The 26627-nt window shown below is 40.7% G+C and overlaps 1 protein-coding gene across 1 annotated transcript in view; it reads left to right on the top strand.

Annotated features, from left to right (window-relative positions):
* The window catches only part of LOC127622261 (heparan sulfate glucosamine 3-O-sulfotransferase 5-like), a 67009-nt gene that overhangs the window by 37096 nt on the left and 3286 nt on the right, over positions 1-26627 (top strand). Inside the window, exon 2 of the mRNA XM_052096297.1 lies at positions 26480-26614. Coding sequence (XP_051952257.1) covers positions 26508-26614 — 107 coding nt within the window. The 5' untranslated portion in view covers positions 26480-26507. The remainder of the gene's footprint in view (positions 1-26479; positions 26615-26627) is intronic.

Consider the following 26627-nt stretch of genomic DNA (forward strand, 5'->3'; position numbering starts at 1 on the left):
CAGATCGTGGGCGTGCTACCGAAGTTCTCACGGGCTCGGTACCTGAGAAAACACGGGACGATACTGACTCAACTCGGAGATTGTAGAATCTCGCAAAAGTGTTAGGTGTTGCCCAGCCCGCTGCTCTACAAATGTCTGCTAGGGCAGTGCCCCTAGCCAGTGCCCATGAGGACGCAACACTCCTGGTGGAGTGGGCTCGGAGTCCCCAAAGCAGACGAAGAGCTGCTCAGAGCGTCTGGTGCTCTGTGTGCGGTCCAGATAAATACGCAAAGCGCGTACTGGACACAGCAGTGAAAGGGCTGGGTCTGCCTCCTCCCAGGGCAGCGCTTGCAGGTTCACCACCTGATCCCTGAAGGGTGTGGTAGGAACCTTGGGCACGTAGCCCGGTCGCGGTCTTAGGATCACGAAAGTGTCTGCCGGACCGAACTCCAGGCAAGCGTCACTAACAGATAATGCATGCAGGTCCCCGACCCTCTTGATGGAAGCGAGCGCGATCAGCAGGGCGGTCTTGAGAGAGAGGGCCCTGAGTCCAACTGTGTCAAGCGGCTCGAAGGGGGGGTCTCTGGAGTCCCGTAAGGACGACCGAGAGATCCCAGGAGGGGAACAGGTTAGGCCGGGAGGGAGTTATCCTCCGGGCACCTTTTAGGAACCTGACGATTAAGTCGTGCTTACCAAGAGACTTGCCGTCTACCGTGTCATGGTGGGCCGCGATAGTGGCGACATACACCTTGAGGGTGGAGGGGGACAGCCTCCTCTCCAGCCTCTCCTGAAGAAACACGAGCACTGACCTAACTGCGCACTTCTGCGGGTCTTCGGCTTGGGAAGAACACCAGTCCGCGAACAGACGCAACATGCCTGGTAGAGGGGGCTCTGGCTTGATTGTATCTATGATGGTCGATGGTAGGCCAGCTAGATCTTCCGCATCCCGTCCAAGGGCCAGACGTGGAGGTTCCAGAGGTCTGGGTGCGGGTGCCAGAGCGTGCCCCATCCCTGAGAAAGAAGGTCCTTCCTCAGGGGAATTCGACAGGGAGGGGCTGTCGTGAGGAGCGTGAGATCCGAAAACCAAGTCCGGGTGGGCCAGTAAGGGGCTACCAGAATGACATGCTCCTCGTCCTCCCTGACCTTGCATAGCACCTGTGCAAGAAGGCTCACTGGCGGTTTATGTAGGCTACGACCGTGGTACTGTCTGTCCTGACTAGGACGTGTTTGTTCCGAATTAACGGGAGAAACTTCTGCAGGGCCAGAAAAACAGCCAGCAGCTCTAGGCAGTTGATGTGCCAGCGCAGCGGGCCGCAGTTCCACCGGCCTACGGCTGTGCGCCCGTTGCACACGGCGCCCCAACCCAATTTGGAGGCGTCGGTTGTGACCAGAACGCGTCGGGACACCTGCTGCAAGGGTACTCCTGCCCTTAGAAAGCAGAGGTCTGTCCAGGGTTTGAAGGTTTGGCGGCAGGCAGAAGTAACTTTTACGTTGCGCGTGCCGCGGCGCCATGCTCGTCTCGGGACTCGAGTCCGGAGCCAGTGCTGAAGTGGTCTCATATGCATCAACCCCAGCGGCGCGGCCGCCGCGGAGGATGCCATATGCCCCAGGAGCTGTTGGAAACGTTTTAGCGGCGCCTGGCTTGAAGGAAGCGAGTCATTTCTGTACTGACTGAGCACGCTCGTTGGAGAGACGTGCTGTCATTGAGACTGAGTCTAACTCCAGACCGAGAAAAGATGCTCTGGACCGGGGAGAGCTTGCTCTTTTCCCAGTTGACCTGAAGCCCCAAACGGCTGAGGTGGCTGAGCACCTGGTCTCTGTGTGCGCATAGTAACTCTCGGGAGTGGGCCAGTATGAGCCAGTCGTCGAGGTAATTGAGTATGCGTATGCCGGCTTCTCGGAGCGGGGCAAGAGCTGCCTCTGCGACTTTCATGAAGACGCGAGGGGACAGAGACAGCCCGAAGGGGAGGACTTTGTACTGATACGCCTGGCCGTCGAACGCGAACCGTAGGAAGGGTCGATGTCGAGGGTGAATTGAGACGTGGAAGTACGCGTCCTTCAGGTCTACCGCTGCGAACCAATCTAGATGCCGGACGCCAGATAGAATTTGTTTCGGGGTGAGCATTTTGAACGGGAGTTTGGACAAGGTCCGATTGAAAACTCGCAGGTCCAAGATCGGTCGTAAGCCGCCGCCTTTCTTGGGTAAAACGAAGTAAGGGCTGTAGAAACCCTTCTTCGTTTCGGTTGGAGGGACAGGCTCTATCGTGTCCTTTAATAGAAGGGAGGCGATTTGTTCGCGCAGGGAATGGGCATGTTGGCCGTGTACTGCGGAAAAATTTACGCACACGAAGGGGGGCGGAGACCTGGCAAACTGAATTGCGTAACCGAGTTGAATGGTCCGGTGCAGCCAGCGTGATGGGTTGGGCAGTGAAAGCCACACCTCTAAACTCCGTGCTAGGGGCACCAAGGGGACGAGTTTTTTGGACCTACCCGGCGGGGCTTCGCAGCAGTGCGGAACAGGTAACGCGGCGTCGGGAGGCAACGTGCGTCCCGAGACTCTGGTGCTGAGAATAAACTCAAAGCACTTACCTTGCTCTGCGCATCCGGCAGGGGGCGGGTTCGTGACTGAGGAGGAGGTCTGATGCTGGCGTCCTCTGGACTCATCTGAACCGGCCAGCCGGGGAACAGTCGTGGGGCTGAAGGCGGGGACACCGCGTCCATGGAGCCGGGACTGTTGAGGCCTGAAAGCAGAGTGCCATGAGAACGGCATTTGCGGGCCAGGTGACCCCAGAGACAACAAGGAAATAGCTCTATAGAGTATAAAGAATTTAACAAACAATTCTCCTCCCGGCCCTCCACCGGGGAACGGAGTGGTCTTACCAGCTCCGGAGCTAACGTCTCGGTCTCTGGGTCTGTCATCTCAGGAGCGCCTGGGAGCCTTCTGGGTCCTCAAGGGGGTCTGTGAGACGATGGACGTCCAACTTCTGCGGGGAGCTCAACGCTGGGGCTGAGAGCTGGGCCCACTCACTTGTTAGTTGAGGCGGAGCGCCACTTTCTTTCTTTCTTGAAAGCCGCAGGAGGACGCCCTCGGCGAGCAGACAGGGCATGGTTTTGCATATATTGATGCAACCTTTACTTTTACACCTTTTGATCTAAATGATTTGCTTAAATGCTTGAATTTAGTTTTGAATTTAGAAAAATATAAATTGTCATATATATGTATACAGTTGAAGTCAAGACTTTTATTATAGAAAACATTCCCTGTCTTAGATAAATTAGGATCACTACTTTATTTTTAGAATGTGAAATGTCACAATAGCAAAGAAAATTATTTATTTCAGCTTTTATTTCTTTCATCACATTCCCAGTGGGTCAGATGTTTACGTACACTTTGTTAGTATTTGGTAACATTACCTTTAAATAGTTTAGCTTAGGTTAAAAGTTTTGGGTTGCCTTCCACAAAAATTTCCTCCAGACAGAACTGGTGTAACCGAGTCCTCCTTGCTCGCACAGGCTTTTTCAGCTCTGCCTACAAATTTTCTACGGGATTGAGGTCAGGGCTTTGTGATGGCCACTCTAATACCTTGACTTTGTTGTCCTTAAGCCATTTTGCCACAACTTTGGAGGGATTCTTGGAGTCATTGTCCATTTGGAAGACACATTTGTGACCAAGCTTTAACTTCCTGGCTGATGTCTTGAGATGTTGCTTCAATATATCCACATAATATTCCTTCCTCATGATGCCATCTATTTTGTGAAGTAGACCAGTCCTCCTGCAGCAAAGCACCTCACAACATGATTCTGCCACCCCCATGCTTCATGGTTGGGATGGTGTTCTTCAGCTTGCAAGCCTCACCCTTTTTCCTCCAAACATAACATTGGTCATTTTGGCCAAACAGTTCAAATTTTGTTTCATCAGACCAGAGGACATTTCCCCAAAAAGTAAGATCTTTGCCCCATGTGCACTTGCAAACTGGCTTTTTTATGGCGGTTTTGTAGCAGTTGCATCTTCCTTGCTGAGCAGCCTTTCAGGTTATGTCGATATAGGACTCATTTTACTGTGGATATAGATACTTGTCTACATGTTTCCTCCAGCATCTTCACAAGGTCCTTTGCTGCTTTTATGGAATTGATTTGCACTATTTGCACCAAACTACACTCATCTCTAGGAGATAGAATGTGTCTCCTTCCAGAGCTGTATCATGGCTGGTGATCCCATGGTGTTTATACTTGCGTATTATTGTTTGTCCAGATGAATGTGGTTACTTCATGCATTTGGAAATTGCTCCCAAGGATGGTCCAGAATTTTTTTTCTGAAGTCTTGGCTAATTTATTTTTATTTTTCCATGATGTCTAATAGTTTTGCTGTATATTTCAGATTACTCATTCTCTTTTTGAGATGAGGTTGAGCTTTAAATTCCCTCAATTCTGCTATAGTTTAGCTGAATAGCCTCTAAAAAACAACTGTGATTTTCATTATATATTTGTGATTTTTCAACAATTTGCTTACTATACTGCAAGGCTGGTTTATTAGCATAAATCATGATGTTGCAGTCATAAAGCTTGATGGGATAGAAAAGAGAGGTAATGGAGTGTGTATGATGAGTGAGACTGAAAAAGAGGAATTTATTAGTGTTTAGTGAGAAGAAGAAAAAAAGACAAATTGAGAATGGCTGAAAATGATTAAAAGCTTCCTAAAAGCAGGCATGCATCAGAGGTAAGTGTAGTTCTGCAGTTTATGTGAAAAATCTGTAAAAATGGTTCATGGCCCACCTGAATAACACTAATTTCTTAATTTCAGATCTTGTATCAGTGTAATCTAGAAGTGTATGTGGAATATATATAGGGGATGGATGGATGGATGGATAGATAGATAGCTAGCTAGCAAGCACAATATATGAGAAATGTATTTAACTCCAGGTGATTAAATTACCTTTAACTAAGGCTCCTGGAATTGTCTTTCTCAAACTGTTGTATGCTGACATCATAATTAAGGACATTTCTCGGTTTCCGTGGTTGCTGAGATGGTCTAAACCAACCACAGTCTTCATCTTGCCATGTACGAGTACGGTCAATTTTACAGCTTACCTTGAGCGGAGTTTGTTTGGCTGATTTATGCCAGATGATGTTCACAGGACAACCATTCTTCAGATCCACCATCATTCTGGCCTTAGAGATTCATTGGATTCTGGAGACAATCTCTGCTCCTGACAGGGCAATGCTATAAAAAAATACTGCTGGCCACCCACTTGTCCTACCCAATTATCCAGAGTAAATGAATAATTTTACAAGATGCTAGTTTTTAAAAGGTTATTGACATTTTTTCTAGCCTTTTTCAATGATATATTATGATATTGTGGCTGGCACTGGTGTTAATTTCTGTGTAAGTGCTTCCTGGTGGGCCTCGTGTATGCAAATAGGAGACAAAGGCAGGCCTACATAAAGCCTGACTGCGGCATAACACTCAAAGCTTGATAACAACAACGACACCAAAATCCAGTCCAAAACAGACAACGGATCCCATAAAGCCTTGTTCACTTTACACCTATGAGTGAAATTCTGAAGGATCAAACTCTCAACTCCTATTGGATGAAATGCACGACAGAACGTGTCCCCCAACCATGACGTAATCTAGAGTATAAAACCCAGAAATTCCTTCCATGCTTTGTTACCACCAACATTTTGTGCCTCATCTAGTAAGCCCTGCTGCTCCAGGTGTAGCCTCGTTGCCCAAGGAAGTAATGTACATACCTGAACTTTGGCCATGCAATCTCAATATCGTTGGACGAGCCGAGATTTCTCTGTGTTCCATCGAGCACGCTAATGGATCTGAATCCGTAAGCAATCTGCGCCTTCACCCTTTTGCCTGCAGAAATGAAGAAAGAAGATTTCTCATCCTCCTTCAACCGATTCGACTTCAGTGTAACTGAGCAAAAATACGTAACAATAGCAAAGCTAATTACAAAGTCTTTGCAGGCAAACGTAACTAATTTACCCTGCCATACAATTGCAAAGAGCTGCAATGAATTCTCCGTCTTGTTTCGCGATGATCCATGTCTTTAGTAGCGTTTCAGGGAACCTTTGAGAGTGGTTAACCTAATAACGTAAAGTAAACAACCGTAATGCTAACATCGAGAACACCACAGCATTTTATGTTTGTTGATAGTTTAATCCACAGGACAAAAAAATAAATGCCACTCACCCGGGCGAAAACCAAAAAAGCAGTCATTGTGGAGCACCTTGGTACCGAGGTCGTTGACCCAACCACTAACAAGAAAGTTATATGCCTCCATACTTTTGTATGCTTTCATTTGTTTTCTTGAGTAGAAGGATGTCTGGAGGACAAGGTAGTTGCTTATATCTACTGCCTCGATGGCAGGCAAGTATTCAGTTGAAAAATCACTCCTCTTCATAACATAAGGATCACGTTCAACATATGTTGTGATTTTCTGTTTATACCTTTCTCTCGTAATAGCTTCTAAACTAGTACAGCATGGACTTTCCTCCATCTCATCCATTCTGCTTTTCACTTCATGCCCTCCATCTGAATTTCGCACGTCATAAGAATCACGTGACTGCAGACAAGCTATTGAGACTGCTATACTGTCTGGTTTTTAGTCCCTGACTCCAGGGTGGTGCCCCAGCAATATGAATTCTAATAAATGTTCTGTTGATTTTAATAATTGATCATTATTAATTATTACTAATAACCAAGCCTGCTCCTGAACGAAGTCCCCAACAATTGATATGACAATTACATTTATGCATTTGGCAGACGCTTTTATCCAAAGCGACTTACAGTGCAGTTATTACAGGGACAATCCCCCCAGAGCAACCTGGAGTTAAGTGCCTTGCTCAAGGACACAATGGTGGTGGCCGTGGGGTTAGAACCAGCGACCTTCTGATTAACAGCCCTGTGCTTTAGCCACTACGCCACCACCACTCCAATTATTCCGGAATATTCACAGAGAGTCAATCAGTCAATCACTTTCATACTCCAATTATTAACTTTTTCTATCACTATCACTCTGTTCTTCTGAAAGCAGTTTACACAAGAATAGCAGCTCTAAAATGTTCCATTTACAGTTCATTATAACACTTTTACATGAGGCAGGTTTGGACGCATTTATAGTTGGGAAAGTTTGGTGTGTTAGTGTGGCTGTGTTTTGTAACATTAGTATGTAATATTTATTAAAACCCCTTGACAAGGGTTAGGGTTAGGTTTTCTTTATTGTGTTGACATAACTTATGTTGATGTACTGAAACAGGAAATTGGGGTTGCACATATAAGGTCTCATCCCTTTTTTAATATAATTTTGAATATAATTATAATAATCTTTAAAGTCTGATTAAAACTTCTCAGTTCTTTGCCATTCAATTTCTTTTAACTTATCTTAAGGTGATTTTTAGTGGATGTATTAAGACAGTTTCCTTCAAGTCCACACAGGTGTCCTAGTAGAATAACCACATCTGTAGTTCATCACATTATCAATTAAATGTTAACTATGGAGAATGTTTGGAAAATGTTTTGGTTGAAAGAGTGATTGAACTATATTTCTTTAAAATAATGTCAATGGTTGGATATTTTGTTGTAATAATGCAGACAACTAATAAAAGAAAATGAGTAACAGAGAATGAGGTATTTCAGCGGCTGCTGTGCCCTACATACAGAAATTGGATCACACTGTGCACATCATAAAACTGATGTTGGCATTAGTTGGCATTGACTGGTGTAGCTGATGTAGTCTGCGTTGTATGTTAGATGGATTAAATAGATTTAGGCATCCATGGTTGGGTCGACTCATGATTTATTCTGATGAAAGAAAAAACAGTATTATTAACTGTGTGAGTTCACCTTTTAAACATTTCACTCCCATAGTGACACAATGCCAAAAGGGCAAAGAGAAGAGACATATAAGTATTAAAATGAAATAACAATGAAAAAAAAGATAGAAACAAAGCAACAGTTAAAGGTGCTGTAAGCGATTTGAGACATTCTAGATTTTCCAAAAGCTGAGCTGTTGGATTAGCCATGCCCCCTCTTTCCAAATCTCAAAATATATCAAATGAGCTTTATTGAGACCATTATCGAGCATAAATGTGTATGTATATTTTTCATACAAAAACGCATCACTTCGCTTCAGAAGGCCTTTATTAACCCCCTGCAGCTGTATGGATTACTTTTTTGATGGATGGATTTTTTTGGGCTTCAAAATCTAAGGTACCATACACTCCCATTATAAAGCTTGGAAGAGCCTGGATATTTTTTAATATAACTCCAATTGTGTTTGGCTGAAAGAAGAAATTCATAGACACCTAGGATGGCTTTAGGGTGAGTAAATTATGGGATCATTTTTATTTTTGGGTGAACAAACCCTTTAAGGAGATCCATCAGGACTGGTGTAGTTTGATGTTGCCTGTAAGGTTAATTTAAGAAATAATACGTTTAAAAAGATTTATCAGAGAAGACATCCTTTGACATGTATGATTTTCTTTTGTTAATGAATTCTGTAGTAATTTGTAATGCATGTATGCTCTGTTGTGGTACATTACCAGTTGTATCAACCTGAACGCTTACTGTTCCACTTAATACCGCTATACGCAACACAGCTGGTTCTCGAATGTTGAGATGGTTTCAGCAGATCGTTTGAAGGTTGGAAACTCATTCCACCACAGTGAGAGAGAGTGAATGATTGTGAAATAGACTTTGAGCCTCTATGCAATGGGACCACCAAGTGCCGCTCATTCATTGACTGCAGAGAGCGAGTTGGGACATAGACATGTAGGAGTGAATTGAAGAGGGTACTGTTCCATTGACTGTCATGAAGGCCAATTTAATATGGGCAGCTACAGGAACCAGTTGAGTGAAATCAAGAGTGAGTAACATGAGCCCTCTTTGGCTGATGAAGTCCAGGTGTGTAGCTGCGTTTTGGATCATCTGAAGTGGCTTAATCGTGCTAGCTGGGAAGCTGGCCAACAGAACATTACAGTAGTCCAGTTGTGAAATGACCAGAGCATGGATCAGGAGCTGTGCAGCATTTTCAGACAGGAAGTGTATGATTTTCCTGATGTTGTAAAGCACGGACCTGCAAGACCATGCAGTAGATGAGTGGGCAGTGAAGTTAAGATGGTCATCTACCACTACTCCCCGGTTTCTGCGCTATCCTGGTTGACATGAGTGTAGCTGAACCAAGATGAATAGTAAGGTTGTGGTCAACAGACAGGGTTGGTTGGGATCACGAGGACTTCTGTCTTGACCAGGTTGAGCTGAAGGTGAAGTTCCTTCATCCAGGCTAAGATACCTAAGAGGCAAGCAGAGATACAAGTGAAGGCAATGGGGTCGTCAGGATGTAGTGACAGGTAGAGCTGCATATCATCTATGTAGCAGTGGTAGGAAAAGTCATTTGCCTTAATTATTGGTCCAAATGTTGTAGTGTAGATCGAGAAGAGGAGGGGTCCAAGCACTGGTCCCTGTGGAACAGCAGTGGCCAGATGGTGTAACTTGGTCACCACCTTCAGCTACTGACAAGAGGGCAGTCTCAGTCAAGTGTCCTTTTTTGAAGCCAAAATATGTTGATAAAAATAAGTTGATGGAGTATTTTGCTGTGCAAAAACAAATTACAGTAATTGCATATTTTGTTAAAATTCAGTTATGACCAAAATCAGGTCTATACAACTTCCCTGTGACATATGGGTTTCGGTCAACTATGCTCAAATATCAGTGACAACTGAGTGTAAAAATTGCCAAAACTACAAAATACACACAATCCCCTTAAACCAGCTATTACCAGAAATGTAAGCAGACATGTAGTTCTAGCGGGAAGACTCGCAGCTGTAAAGTTTCATGCCATTATCTAGTTAGCTCTTAGCCAATCATATATCACCCCTTGCTTTAAAAGTCTGCTAATAACCTATGACTTTGCTGTTTCAGTGTGCCAACACGTTAACCTCCACCTCCCCACTGCCGCCAGTTAAGTCCTTTCCTGCAGGGGAGTTGGCTCCTCGCCCCCTGCCTCGTATTACAGGCAGGATCTGTTGGTTCGATTAGCAATTTCATCAGACCGTCATACAGTGCTTATGCCAAAAAGAGGCATAATGAACTTGATGCAAGACTATCAAGCATGAATAAAAACAAAAAATAAATAACTTTTAAACCATTTTCTCAGTTTCAAATTCAATACAATCTTAAGATATCATAAAATAATGTATCAAATATAATGCAAAAATAAAATTGAAATAAAATAAGGAATAATAATAATTATATGAAATAATGCTAACGAATAATAAATCAATAACCAAAAATGTCACATTTTAATTGCACCTATGAATTATAGTTTTTTTCTTCAGTTTGACACTAAGCTTTATTTTTATTGATCTTAATATAGAGAATATCTTGTTAGACTATACTTGATTTAGAGTCCTTTTTTAAAGCTTTTTTAATAAATCTTTTTATACTGTTTTTGTTAGCTAAAACTAGGCAAAGCGGTATTACTGGAAAGACGGAAATTAAATTAATAGTGACAGTGTGCATAAAGTTTTCATATAGCAACTGATGACAGAGATCCTGATAAAAGGTGAATTCATCTGTATCGGGATCAGTATCGGCTGATCAGGTGACAGGAAGATTGGTGATCGTATCGGGTGTAAAAATCCTGATCAGAGCATCCCTACTTAAGACCACAGGTGGGTTTACTACGCTGCCTTCTACCTGGCTCTTCATGCTTCATAATTGTCAGTACTATTGAAAGAGTAAGATGTGTGAGGGGAGAAAGGAATGTGTTTTTCAGATTAATGTGTTTAATGACTTCTATTTGGCTGTTTTACAGCTTAAGTGTTTAGTTATGCAGGCATTAGCACTGTAGGCTGGCCCTGAGACTGCACTCCACTCTCCACCTCTACTGGAATACAATCAGTTTTTTCTCACTCAAACACATTTGGCTAATTCACACTAATCTAAATCAAGCGTCTCACACAATCATCAGGCTTGATGCAATTAAAGGCTTGTATGAATTAGATTTTTTCCCTTAAAAGACCAGCTTTTCCCATTATGTTCCAGACTGCTGGTTTGTGCTGCTTTGGTGCTGGCCTAGCTGTTGGACCAGAATAACAATGTTGTTCACCAGCAAAACTTGCTGATGAATGGAGCTCATTAAGGTCCTCTGTGATAGTAGTTCTGAACTGGTGTTTCAAAAATGGGTCACAGGTCTGTTCTGATAAGGTCGGGACAGCAGGGAAAAACTAAATTTTCTAAATTAAAATATTAAAATTAAGGGCCCTATTTTAAGAGTGCTAGAGTTAAGCATCATACAGTCAATGGGCATGGCCATGAATTTTTGTGCAAGCATGTGCAAAGTCTAAGCTCAAGTGAGTTTGGCTAAATTGTGTGCAAAGCGCTAATGGGGTGGGCCAAGTGCAATTTAATTTTAAGGTTCTTCTCCAGCACCATCTGCATCCTATTCTATAGTCCATTCCCTGTCAAGCACCAGCTATAAACAGAGACAGCACATTCATTAGAAATTGGTAGTGTAAATGGACTGTATGCTTTGAAAGGAATATGGACTATTCTTTTGTGCATAGCCTCCCTGTTGAATGTCTGGCATATTTCTTTGATAGTAACACGCTTCTTTTAAAAGCATGGAAAATGTGCTTAAACTAGCCTTAAAATAATTATCAGTTTCAATAACATCCGTATGTCATTGTTATGTGTGGTCATCACTCACTTTTATTCATAATTACATAATCCCCTTTTCTTAATGAACGAGATTGACGAACTGAACAAACGAGGTGCAGCACCTCTCGTTTCTCATTGACGAACAAGATATATGTTTTATTAGTTTAGTTCACAAATGAGTTTACCAGTACATTCAGTTTGTTCATGAACGAGATGACAGACTAGTTCAGTCAAGGGGTGCATTCATTCAATGGTTCAAACCAATGCTCCATCACAGCCAGCACTCTAATGCTGTTGCTCATGCTTAAGTCACTCTTTAAAATCAGGACAAAACAACACAAATGCAATTTGCATATTTACCAATGTAGGAAGGGACTTTCACTACAAATGGCAGGTCTTATATTCTGTAAAATGCTGGGCTTCATTTTTTACCAAGACAGAGAAAAAGTTCTTCTTTCACTGTGCACCAATGCACAACAATTCCATTTATAATTCATGTCATTTTAACTGTATAGTCTTCAGTCATTTATGCACATTCCTAAATTAGGGATTATGTTATGTGCATACCTATAAACTTGTCTTAGTGCATTTCACCTCTTTCTCTCCTTGTTGAATGTGATCGACTCACATGCCAAAATGAACAAATTACATTGCCTCCTCTCATTCTGTCAGTCAGCCAATTCTCGTTCATGAACGAGATGACCGAGTCCTTAATTTAGTTCATGAACAACTTTACCAGTACATTCAGTTTGTTCATAAAAGAAACGTCTTATCTCTTTCAGCCTCAAATGATTGACTGAACTGGTTCAGGACCGAAGGGCGTAAAGCAGTCTCGCATTTCAAACTAGAGCTCATTGGCTTCGAAAGGGAGAGACATCAGTGAATGAGAAATATGAGTCAGTGTATGGAGGTGAACGAGAACAATTCATTCACTTAAAAGATAACATGCCACTGTAATATGGAATTTTCTTACCAATGTAACAATTCAAGCTTAAAAAGGAATGGTTCACCCAAAATGTTTATTTCTCTCATTATTTGCTTACCCTGATGCCATCACAGATGTGTATGAATGCCTTTCTTCAGCAGAACACAAATTAAGATTTTTAAAAGAAGATAGAGCTCTGTCAGGTCCTTATAATAGAAGTACATGGGTGCCAGCACTTTGAAGGTCCTAAAGTCATATTTAGGCAGCAATAAAGTAATCCACACGACTCCAGTTGATCAATAAATGCCATCTGAAGCAAATGATACGTTTGTGTAAAAAAATACATAGATAATTAAACTATTCCTTTAAAATGCCACCTTCATATTTTTTGCGAGTCTCAGTAGGGGCAGTAAACGCAACTCTAGCAACAGTTGATCAAAGACTGGATGGAGCATTTTTTTTTAAACAAATATTGATATATTAATTTGATTAATTAATCGGCATGTCTTTTATTCATTTAATTTACATTGTTTTGAAAATCATGCCGTAAGAAAATGTCTTTAGGCCTCTAGTGAGAATGTCCAAAGGCGACTTTGACAACGAACACAAAACTCCATAAGATGTTAGTTTATGAGTGCTGCAAAATTATGAGTGCTGTTGATGAAATTTCTCATGGTTTATTAATATTCTTAACTCAATGTAACGCTAGCTAGCCCCAGTCTTGAAACTGAAGCATGAAACTGCTTTGGTGCTTTTCATGCCTGCAAACTCTACATATAATCAGAGCCAATAGCATTTGAGTGCGGGCTGTGAAGGAGCATACCGCTGAATGAATATGCCCCTGAACGAGTGAGGATCAGGATATGTTGACCAACTGAAGGAGAGAAGGAGGTATGTACTTTGTTTACTTCGGAGTTAAAGTGACTTATGACATTACAAAGACATCAGAATATAATTATCCATTTCACATTTGAGCTTTTTCTGTACCATACTGTAAATTTCACAGCAGATGCACTGGAGGACAGATTATATATTGAAAAACACATAATGGGATTTTTAGATGTTTATAAAGATTGATTTTGATAGATAAGATGCAAACAAAATTTCCAGCTATGCACACCGCCATATTGTTTGCATTGCAATGCATCATGGGATTCTGAGTTTGTCAAGCATTGAAGGTTCTAAAGACCTAGCCCTTCCAATTTTTTACACCAGAAGTGGTGGGAATGAATGACGGATGGAATGGGAGAAGGCTCAAATGGAATACCTAGTTTTTACATTCTTTGTTTGATGAAAAAAAAAATGGCCGCTCCAACTGTAACAGCTTTAACTTTTATTTAGTGATTGTTTGAATGTTTTTAACCAAAAAATTTAGATATTGTGATGTTGAAAAGACTATTTGAGCAGCTAGTTTCTTATGATAAATGCTTCAGTCCCTCTTTCCTGGTAAACAGCAGCACAAATGCAGATCAAACTGATCGTACATGTGAAAGGTTTAAATCACTTATAATTATTTTTATGCTAATATTGTTGTGTTTTTGTATAGTCATGCTCAGTAGTTCACAAAAAGCTTTGTTGCGATTGGTGGGGAAAACGCTTGTGATGCATAAAAATCTAAGTGGGTTTTTAGATACGCAAATTTAATTAAAGTATAATTAGAATTGTTTCAGCTGTGAATGACTCAGCATTTTATCAATGGTTTAATGGCTGTTTGAGACTAGAGACATTCATTTGTTGCTACCTACTGGTTAAGTTGTGATTTACAAAAATTGTCACTGAACAAATCAGTAAACACATCTGAAAGACAGACATAGAAAAATCATCTAGAGTTAATTGACTCCACTAAATAAATTTGATATTTATTGTAGTAATAGGTTTTTGTGGTGTTTTATATCAATTTAAACATCTATAATTTTTGTCAGTTAATGGAGAACATAAAGAAATGATCAGGGAAGATGAAACATGCTACCAATAAATAAACAATTACAATAATGATCAGGATTCTTCAAGTGGTATCAGTTATTTGGATAACTTTTGTAAATGTTTACCATAGAAAATTAAAATAGTCTGAATTAATATTAGATGGCTAGCTTAAATTATGTAAAAACAGTTTAAAAAACTAAACACCATCTATGCAACAGAGTGGAATACATTAAATGCACACATTTGAAAGTGTCATTGGTGACTAAGCCCCCCTAAGATTGAAATCCTTAGACTAGAATAATTGGGTTGCTGGCTTGTGGACCATTACGAAACAAAAATATATGTAAATATATATGAGAAGATATAATGTGATATATTAAATAATACATTTTCATATATGGGAATCTAGTGCTTATATTTTTCAGTATTCTGCAATATATGCATGAACCATGTATGGCTATATAGTGATACATATATATATAAAAAAAAAATCTAGCAATAACAAGACAAAATCTGTACTACTTTTTTTTTTTTTTTTTTACATGTTTTAGCTTTATTAAAACACTCAAATCATTTCTCTTTCATTAGTTAACGCATGGGTTTACATACAGCATTATATGTCTCAAAAATATATTCCCAATATGCCTACAAATGTCCCCAATTCTTTACAGATTCAGGAAATTGAAGACATGAATTTAAATTCAATATATGAAAAGGAGCAACTCCTTATGTATTATTCTATATTATTTTGAAAATACTAAAAATTCTTTAATATTTTGAGCCTTAATATATAAGGAAATATATTTTATTTGCATAAGGGGATGCACACACAACAGCACCAGCTGGTTAAATGTCACTGCAAAATTTGCACTCAGAAAAGTGACCTTATTTCTAAAAAAAAGTGTAGCATCATTTATTTGCAGCTGCCAGTTGGTCGAACTGTCACCCCCTGCTGCCGCTGGTTGTTTACATTATTTTCTGCAACTAATCCTCTGGTGTCTGAGCTATAGCATAGCATGTCAGTGTACACAAAGCTTTATGGACCCAATCTCAGAATCAACTGACACTTCTACTTTGAAATATTATCAAATTAACGTCCAGGCCATGTGTAAATAACAAGAGTGACAAAACAGGATCTTCCGTCATAAATAATTTTGATGCAATATGAGACCATTTCTGCACTTCATGTCCTTGTGCAGTCTCAGAGCTCACACACAAAGATCATTCACAACCACAACTGGGATAGGAGAAAGTTATTTTAACACAGAAAAAGTTACATACTTCAGCTTTAAGAGACAAAGCAACACTGAGGATAGTTGACAGATTCTGAGTTTTACCACTGTAACCCATTGGCTACTTTGGAGGACATCAGAGATAGCATACAACACATTTGTAAGCCAGAGGATTGGACTTTAGTCATACTGAATAACAAAAAAGTAATATGCTGTGCACTCTGCACCAAGTCAGTGTGTACAAAAAGCTTAATTAATTTATTGGTATCTAGGTTGAGTACAGTATTTCCTTAATTCCCCGTCTGTCGCTCACTTCGACGTTGTGTTGAAGAAGCGACACTAGGGGTCTCTCTTGAGAGCCTCGTGCATCTCTGAACTTGAGAAAAGGCCAATGAGAAATTGGCAGTCAGAATTTGCATGTCCCGTCCCTGGACATAGGGTTATATTCTGTCAAATTCTGTCTGCCAATTTATCATTGGCCATTTCCCAAGTTCAGAGATGCACGAGGCTCTCAAGGGAGACCCCTAGTGTCGCTTCTTCGACACAATGTCTCGCACCCTCCATCAGGGAACGGAGGTTACAATAGTAACCTAGACGTTTTGTACATTAAATAGTGCTAAGAGCCCCTTCTCCATAATTTGATCACTGACAGGGAAGAGCTGTCAGAGATTCTTTTATTTACTGAGATGAAAACTTCCAAGGCTCTGTCATAGGAGAGAGCGTAACGATTAATTTTAGAGTGTTAAGACCCATAGAATGTCTATTGGACTGCTGCATTATGTATATGTGTGTGTGTGTGTGTGTGTGTGTGTGTGTGTGTGTGTATATATACAGTATATATATATATGTACGTGGAAGTGGCGGTGGTGTAGTGGGCTAATCGGAAGGTTACAGGTTCGATCTCCACAGCCACCACCATTGTGTCCTTGAGTAAGCCACTTAACTCCAGGTTGCTCTGGGGGAGTTGTCCCTGTAATGAGTGCACTGTAAGTCGCTTTGGATAAAAGCATCTGCCAAATGCATAAATGTAAATGTATGGATGTCCCAATGTATGTATAGTAAACTTGCTGACAAATAGCAGTTTCCTGTCTACCAATCACTCTGGGCAATTTAAAAAGCATGCTCATAAAACATGACATCATTCATAGTAATGAGGCCAACTCCATATTTACTCTTACATTAAGATTTCCCCATATTTCTTACCAGTGTTGTGAATGGGTTTTAAGCAAAAACTCATAGCTAGGAACTCTCTGTAGGACTCTTAGTGGTAAGATAAAAAAATATATTTGTGAATATATTTGTGTGGCCCTGGATTCAGTCAGATTTATTGGATAGAATCTTTGTACCATCATTTTTTTTTTTTTTTTAAATAGTGGATTATTAGTTCACTCCATAGTTTTGTGCTACTTTCTAAAGCCTGATAATTGCAGTGATTACAGACAGATAGATAAGGCCCTTTCCCACTGCAGGGACTAAAGCCCATTTTGGGTATTTTCCCCTGGACTTTTCATCTCTTCCTCACCTGAGGATCTATAGTTCCTCGTAGCCATTTCAAGGGAAATTGTTAGCTCCTACTCCGGTTGAGGAGGCGTTGAGGGACTGTAGGAGGTGCTGCAGCCTGTGATTGGTCAAAAACGTATAACTCACAAATAGCTTTGAGAAACCCAAGGAGTGCCATTTGTAAACACATTTTTAGCTGCTAGCCTACTAATTTTACAATTTCCTTAACATAAATAACATAATAAACAAAGATTCCAAAAAGGATCACTCATTTCACATATGTGTGTATGTGTGTGTGGGACTTCACCAGGAGAGACACTTTGAGTTTTCATCACATCTGCAATGTTTGAACTATGTGACTATACAGAAAATAAAGTGATTTTTGAATTACTACATTGAATTGTTCCTAGGATGATGGTGTGGGAGGGCGGGGCCGGGACGTGATTCTACACACCCATTCCTTTATCCCTCTTGGAGGCTTAATTAGCCTGATAAGTGACTGGGTGTGTAGAATCACGACCCAGCCCCGCCCTCCCACAGATGGATATAAATAATCAATAAGATGTTTATTGAGAGTGGGTAATTGAACTTTATTATACACTAAACAGTCACCTGTTACTGTGTGGTTAGCTTGCATCTAGACGTCTTTTTTAAGTAAATTAGTATTTCAATACAGTATTTATGTTGAGTCATAAAAGCCTTTATAAGTCTGTGTTGATAAATACGTTTATAGTGTATTTTCTAACATTTTGTCCGATGAGTTCAGCATGTGCTGCATGGTAGTGAGGCGTCTCTCACTCCAGCATCAGGACACAGCACTTTTGGCTCTTGCTTAGAGTCTAAAACTGTAACCTGAAGACGCAGGCTGTGTCTGAACACTGGAATATGCTTATTTCGGAGGCTGTATAATGAGACAGGATGAAAAAAGGTGGTTTCTAAACTGTTCAGAGACAAGTTTCCTTTAGAGTTCCTTTCAACCTAAAAGAAGGATGGATGGATGGATGGATGAATGAAAATGGTGGCTAATGTAAGGAGAGTCATGACAGTGACCTGACACACATGACTTTATCTTTCTATTGGTCATTCTTCTTTCTGCTTCATTCTGTACTCTCTCTCTCTCTCTCTCTCTCTCTCTCTCTCTCTCATGCTGGGTGATATAATATCCATAGTGGAGTGATGAAAGGTTTGCTAAGCCAATCTTCAGGTTCATTGCCCTTAGGCTGGCTTCCTGTGCCTCGGTGTGCATGTGTCTGTGGCTGAAGTGAAGTAGCAGACATTATCAAGTGCCAGATACTCAGCAGAGCAAGGTTAACATCGCACCACAACTATAGGGCAAAGGAAAAGAGAGCGAGGTTGAGAGAGTAAGATGGTGAGGAGAGAAAATGGCTAAATAAACAGTGCTGAGCTGTACAGAAAAGATTGTAAGATTAGTTTCCTGATTTTAGATTGCCCTGAACTGCTTCCTCAGGTGTTTCCCATGAGCTGTGCCTCTTTACCAAGCATTTATCTCTGATACATGCATTTACGTAGGACTCAGAATATAGCACACAAGTCATGTGGACTACTTTTATGATAGTTTATTGGTGCTTGTTTTCATTTTGGATCGTAACAGAAACTAGTCCCCTTCCACCTACATTACTAGAAATAAAGAGTGGACATCAGGGTTGGGGAGTAAAGGAAAACATGTAACGGGACTATGTATTTAAAATACAAAATATTTGTAACTGTATTCCTGTAATTTTAGGCAGGAAAACAGGAGAAAGATGAAGACGATGACGAGATGATTGTGAGAATCCAAGTGCAGTTATTTTAGTGAATCCAAATGAAAACAAAACAGAATATAAAACAGAACCTAAACTTGACCATGAACAATGACTTGACTAGACAACACAATACCAAACATGAGGGCTCAAAAACATGACATAGACAACCAATGACGAGACTAAACTAATGAACATGATAACAAGACTAATAAACAGTAACCAATAATAAAACAGAACTGATAACATAAGACACATAAACATAATTCAATGAAAAGACAGGACTAATAAACAAGAGTGTCACATGACAAGGAAACCACATGACAAGAAACAGTTTCAAAATAAAAAGGCATGAAATCAAAACAAAAACACATTTAAATGTGATATATCCCCCCACAAGGGGCGGCTCCTGATGCCCAAATGAAAACGAAACAATAGTTCAATACGGAGCTGGGGGGGTGGGGTCCTTGAAGCATGGCCTGGTGAAACAGGGCATGGAGCAGGAGACCAGGGCGTAGCCAGTGGCCAGAGAAATGGCTCCATGAAGGGAGCAGGTTCTGGCTGTTTGGGGGGTGACCACAGGGTAGGGACAGGGTCAGGAATCCTGGGAGGCGACTACAGGGCAGGGACAGGAGGCCTGTGAGGTGGCCACAGGTTAGAGGGGACAGAGTTCTGGGCTTTGGCCACTGGACAGGGTTCAGGAGGGAGCGGTTCAGAGGGTGGAGCTGTGGATGTCTCAGGGATTATCTGCTGGAACAGTCTTAGTGGCTGTGAGCACAGGCAGTGGCAGGGTAACAGTCTTCATAGTCGTGAGCACAGACTGTGGCAAGGGAGTGACCTCCTTTGTCATGTACACTGGCATTGATGGTGGAAGAACCTCAATGGTCGTGAACACTGCTGTGGCAGGCTCTGAGGATGGAGCCATAGTAGGCTTAGGGGACGGAGCCATGGCAGGCTCAGGAGTCATGGCTCCTTGGCATGGCGGGGCCGGCGTGGTGACATGGCAAGCCGGGGCCGCTCGACTAGGCATGGCAGCCATGGCGTGGTGACATGGCAAGGTAGGGCCGCTCGACTAGGCATGGCAGGCATGGCGGCTTGGCATGGCAGGTGGGACAGCATAGCATGATGAAGCAGGCATGGCTACATAGCATGACGTAGATGATGTGGCAACATGGCAAGGCAGGGCCTCTTGACTAGGCATGGCAGACATGGTAACATGGAATGATGTAGCAGTCATGGCAACATGGCATGACGTAGCATACATGGCAACATGGCATGACATGGCAGACATGACAACATGGCATGTCAAGGGAGGAACGGCAGGCATGGCAACAAGGCATGACATGGCAGTCGTGGCAACATGGCATGATGAGGCAGACGTGGTGGCCGAGGCTTTGTGCGCTGCCCCTGGGACAGCTGAGACTTCGGGCGCTGGCTCGCCAACTGTGGCAGGCATGGCCTTTGGCTCACTGACTGTGGCAGGCGTGGCCGCTGGCTCGCCGACGTGGCGACTCAGCTGTGGCAGCTATTGTGGGAGTGCTGAGTCCCTCATAAGCCACTCCCACAGTGAAAGATGAACCACTCAGCACCAGGGAATAGTCCATGAACTGAGCCAGAGTTCATTGAATTTTGCCTCCAGGTATCATGTAGCATAGAGGCTCATTTAAGCCAACGCGAAAACATTCCTTGAGAGCGACATTGAATTTCACCCGGTCACATAGCCCACAAAACTCCACAACGAATTCCTCAATGGAAAGACTCCCTTGATGTGAATGCAGTAGCTGAATTGCTGGGTTAATTTTGTAGGTCAAGTATTCTATAACGTTAAGCAGGAGAACTGGTGATGAATGTAAGAACCCAAGTGCAGTTATTTTATTGAATCCAAAGTGAAAACCAAACAGAATATAAAACAGAACCTAAACTTGACTTGACTATGAACAATGACTTGATTTGACTTGACTTGACTGGACTAGACTAGACTAGACTAGACTAATAGAAAGAACAATAACACAATGTTACACAAACACAATACTTGACAAAAGACAATGGCAAACATGAGGGCTCAAATACATGGACATGGATAACTCTACTAATAAACAGTAACCAATAATAAAACAGAACTGATAATAAGAACAAGACAAGATAACAAGACACATAAACATAAACCAATCAAAAGACAGGACTAATAAACATGGTGAAACTCAAGGAAACCACATGACATAAAACAGGAACAGGAAGCATGACTAATTTCAAAATAAAAGGCATGAAACAAAACATGAACAAAAACACATTTAAACGTGACAATTCCACTACAGTTACAATTTAAACAATTGGTAATCAGAATACAGTTACATTCAAAAAGTATTTTGGTTACTGAAGAGTTTACTTTGCATTTTATTGTCATTTGGTCCATTTAATATTTAGTCTATTCAGTTGGTCAACATTTATCCATATATATGAAGCGACCTATAGAGCTATTGAACAGCGGTGAAACACTTTTTTAAGTTGTGTTACATTCATATGAGCAGACAGAGAAATCAATTTGATGGATCAGAAAAATAAATAAATATTTATGAACATTTAGCATTATGCTAAGCTAAAATTATATTTCTAGCCATTTTACATACACCTGTTACCAAGCATGATCATATTTATTTTATAAAGAAATCATAATTAGATCATAATTTTTTATTTTCTCTAGTAAGACCTTTGATATTAGGGCAAAAATCTTATTCTTGATGAGAATTCTTTTTTAAACATATCTATAAATCCTTAAAACAATTAGCTTGATTTGGAAAAGAAATCTTGTTTTAGAAGCAACACTGCAAAGATATTAAGGCTTTTTTCAGAGAATGTATTTTTAACATGTGTATTGTACTGGCAGATTTTTTTTTAATAGTCAAAACAAGTGAAATCTACCAGTGCTAGTGAACCATTTGCGTTTGCCTCATAAATCATCCTGAAATTGCATTCCACTTTGCATTATGGTCACAGTCAGCCGTGAGCAGTCATCCAGCACTTCCTGCCATATTAGCTGTTCAACTTATAGAAATGTAAAATATTTTAATGCATTTCTTTCAGTAATTATTGTGGATTTAGTTCTTGTCATTCCCTTCACCAAGGTCTAAACAAGCTCCTCAACATGTCGCCTTTGGGCGACAAGCAAACGTCAAGCCAGTTTTTTGTCGCCCGCATGATGTTGTCATCGAGAACTTCAATTGCAATAATTACAAAACTGTCTTCTTACCATGTTAATAAGAAACAGAGCTGGGCTGTGTGATAGCATATACAATGTGACCGTAAGTGTGTCAACAGGTAGGCAACACATCAAAACCTGATCGCTTTCACCATAATCAGCAATGCTGTCAACACTGCAAGCATGGAGCTTCATTGATTTTAATAGGAGTGATGAGTTTTGTTGTGTTGTGGCGTGCTGCTTGCTTGAAGTGTCCATTAGGGGTAAGATGCACTTTTTGATTTGTGTCCTGATTACATGAACAAAAAATGTTAACTCCTACACTGCACAATCCATATCTTATGTACCGGTACCCTATAACAATGTTCCATACCTACCCTTTGTAAATGTTCCTTACATACCATATAGCCATCTCTACAGACCATACCTTACTCCTTTTCGAACACCCATCAGTAGATACTGTACACTGGATAATTTAATTCTCCTTGTACTTAGAGCTCTCTCTCTCTCTCTCTCTCTCACACACACTCTCACACACACACACACACACACACACACACACACACACACACACACACACACACACACACACACACACTTGCCTGTAATATGGGATATTGGCTTTCCTGTTTTGTATCAAGAAAGATACCATCTGCTGTGGCTTTTATAAGGATTCATTCAGATATTAAAAATCAGGGGGTGCCTTGACCTCTTAACCCAACCTCAGGGTAGTCTTTGTGTGTCATTTGTCCACTCTTGATATTATATGGTGTGTGTGTGTGTGTGTCTTGAAATGCTTTTTAGACCATTTTCAGTATGCACTTCTCATATCTAATCAATTGTAGGAACTCTTTCAGCAGTCATCGTTCATCTTGAAGAAATCAAACCGAATCAAATAAATCTATAAATTCAATGTCAGCTCAGGCATTCTAAATCCAAACACACAGCGCCACCTCCTGGAATGAGAGAAACATTCTTGTAGTTAAGTGTTGTGTGTCATGAGTGTATAGTCATAATGTAGAGACAATGGATAAGGCTTTTTTATTTTTTCACTGAGAAAGTCATAAAAACTGTGATGTGTGGCGAAAGATCTTAAAAGGATCGTTCAACAAAATAAATAAATACAATTTTGTCATCATTTACTCACTATGTCATGTCAAAATAAAGGGAGAATGTTTTTTTATATTTACACACTTTACATGCAATGGGAGTTCATAATAAACATAGCTGCCAAGCTCAAACACATTAAAGGTACCATAAAAGTAGTCCATACGACTCTTTTGCTATTTTCCAAGTCAGACCAAATTTTAATTTGCATATTTAAAATGGCACATCAAGTTTAGTTATATATGAGAAAAATATTAGATAAAATCTGCATCAATGAGATCAAACCAGGATCATTTTCTATTTTTAATGCAAACACAAATGAGATTTCAGAGATTCAACAGAGAAGATTATCAGTTAATAACCAGTGTCAGGTAAGTTACTCAAAAATAGTAATATACTAATTAAATTACTAATTACTTCTCTAAAATTGTAATCAGGTTACTGTGTTCTTCATGGAAAAAGCAAGAACATTACAAACCAATTTACTTTTAATTTAAATAAGTGAATTTAAAATAATGTCTATATTTCCTATTTGTTTATTATCGCTATCCCTTCAGCTATCATATACACTCACCTAAAGGATTAATAGGAACACCATACTAATACTGTGTTTGACCCCCTTTCGCCTTCAGAACTGCCTTAATTCTACGTGGCATTGATTCAACAAGGTGCTGAAAGCATTCTTTAGAAATGTTGGCCCATATTGATAGGATAGCATCTTGCAGTTGATGGAGATTTGTGGGATGCACATCCAGAGAACGAAGCTCCCATTCCACCACATCCCAAAGATGCTCTATTGGGTTGAGATCTGGTGACTGTGGGGGCCATTTTAGTACAGGGAACTCATTGTCATGTTCAAGAAACCAATTTGAAATGATTCGAGCTTTGTGACATGGTGCATTATCCTGCTGGAAGTAGCCATCAGAGGATGGGTACATGGTGGCCATAAAGGGATGGACATGGTCAGAAACAATGCTCAGGTAGGCCGTGGCATTTAAACGATGCCCAATTGGCACTAAGGGGCCTAAAGTGTGCCAAGAAAACATCCCCCACACCATTACACCACCACCACCAGCCTGCACAGTGGTAACAAGGCATGATGGATCCATGTTCTCATTCTGTTTACGCCAAATTCTGACTCTACCATCTGAATGTCTCAACAGAAATCGAGACTCATCAGACCAGGCAACATTTTTCCAGTCTTCAACTGTCCAATTTTGGTGAGCTCTTGCAAATTGTAGCCTCTTTTTCCTATTTGTAGTGGAGATGAGTGGTACCCGGTGGTGTCTTCTGCTGTTGTAGCCCATCCGCCTCAAGGTTGTGCGTGTTGTGGCTTCACAAATGCTTTGCTGCATACCTCGGTTGTAACGAGTGGTTATTTCAGGCAAAGTTGCTCTTCTATCAGCTTGAATCAGTCGGCCCATTCTCCTCTGACCTCTAGCATCAACAAGTCATTTTCAGCCCACAGGACTGCCGCATACTGGATGTTTTTCCCTTTTCACACCATTCTTTGTAAACCCTAGAAATGGTTGTGCGTGAAAATCCCAGTAACTGAGCAGATTGTGAAATACTCAGACCGACCCGTCTGGCACCAACAACCATGCCACGCTCAAAATTGCTTAAATCACCTTTCTTTCCCATTCTGACATTCAGTTTGGAGTTCAGGAGATTGTCTTGACCAGGACCACACCCCTAAATGCATTGAAGCAACTGCCATGTGATTGGTTGATTAGATAATTGCATTAATGAGAAATTGAACAGGTGTTCCTAATAATCCTTTAGGTGAGTGTATCTATCAACTACATAAATATTATTATTTTTTAAATATGTGTAACCCAAGAATAATGCACTTAAAAGTAATTGACTTGATTGAAAGGCAGTTACTGTAGGAGTTCTAAGGAACAAATACACAAAAATACACATAAGTGGACATTCGTTTTAACAGTGTGGCATTTCGCGATAAATAGCTGAAATTTAAAAAAAATGGCAGATCGTATCAAAATAGAGACTAATGTTTTGACTCAATTAGGTTTCTTACCAGATGTATTTTTGTTGCCGTTTGTCCCAAAGACAAATTCTGCTGTGGTCAGCACCATGTTGTCTGGTCTGAGATCAGTCAGTTTAAATTAATTTTAATTATGCATTGCAGAGAGCGATGCCAAAATACAAATACACGCATGTGTAAGCGTGATTGCACGAGATTAACTATACATTTATGGATGTGACAGATGTGGTCACTATGAATTGTCATTGTCTGAAGAAGAGAGTTTTTGAAGAAGATTCTTCAGAATGTATACTTTTTGTGTAAATAATGACAGAATTTTTAATTTGAGTGAACCTTCCCTTTAATCTGAATTTCTCTTTTTAACTAGAATACAAAGGAATCTGGGAACAGCTTTTATACCAATATTTAGATTGGTTGTTGATAAATAAAGAGTTTTCAATGGCCTTTTCTCAAAATGGTATCTTCTGTCCCTCCAATATTGAATATTTACTTCCTTGTCTTCAGGCACATAACAAACAATTGTTCATCATACAGTCGATTCTATCAATGTGTCTGCTGACATGCATGTGTGAATAAATGAGCTAATTTTCTGTGTGTGTGTGTGTGTGTGTGTGTGTGAGAGAGAGAGAGAGAGAGTGGATTTAAGTGGTTTACGAAGACATTTTTAAGGTTACAAACTGGTAATTACAAGGGTATTATGCTATAAATGTGGTTTATGAGGACATTTCTAGTGTTCCCATAATTCATATCTCTTAAAAAATTTTAAAATATATATATATTTTTTTTTTTTGTAAAAATGCTGAACGTTTTTTGTGAGCTTTAGGCGTAGGGTTAGGGGATATAATCTATAGTTCATACAGTAAAAAATCATTATGTCTATGGAGAGTACTCAGAAGGAAGCCGCGTAAACTGTCTGTGGAGTGGTTGTCTTCTGTAATGGCACTGCAGCACTTTTCTGGCTTAATGACTTGTAAGAGATGATTTAGTGTGCGTTAAAAAAACATCGGGCTCTCTCCCAGGTGCTGTGTTGATTAGTGTTGCACTGCATGTGTACGTGTGTGTGTTTATAAACTGAGAAAGATGCAGACTTTAGTTTGATGGAAGCAGGCTATGAATCAATGTGTAAATGAGAGGATGTGTGTTGATTAATCATGTTTATATATGTGTGTGTCTCTGTACAGGCTGAGGAAGACTGTTTGATGGAGGGCGATGCTTCTTTCACAGCAGCAGTGGCTGAGGCAGAGGCTCTTTGTGCTGGGTAGTCTGGCCCTTGGGAGCCTCCTCTATCTGGTTGCCAGAGTGGGCACTTTAAATCGGTATCGTAGCATC

This window comes from Xyrauchen texanus, chromosome 28 (assembly GCF_025860055.1).
Source record: "Xyrauchen texanus isolate HMW12.3.18 chromosome 28, RBS_HiC_50CHRs, whole genome shotgun sequence".
NCBI lineage: Eukaryota > Metazoa > Chordata > Actinopteri > Cypriniformes > Catostomidae > Xyrauchen > Xyrauchen texanus.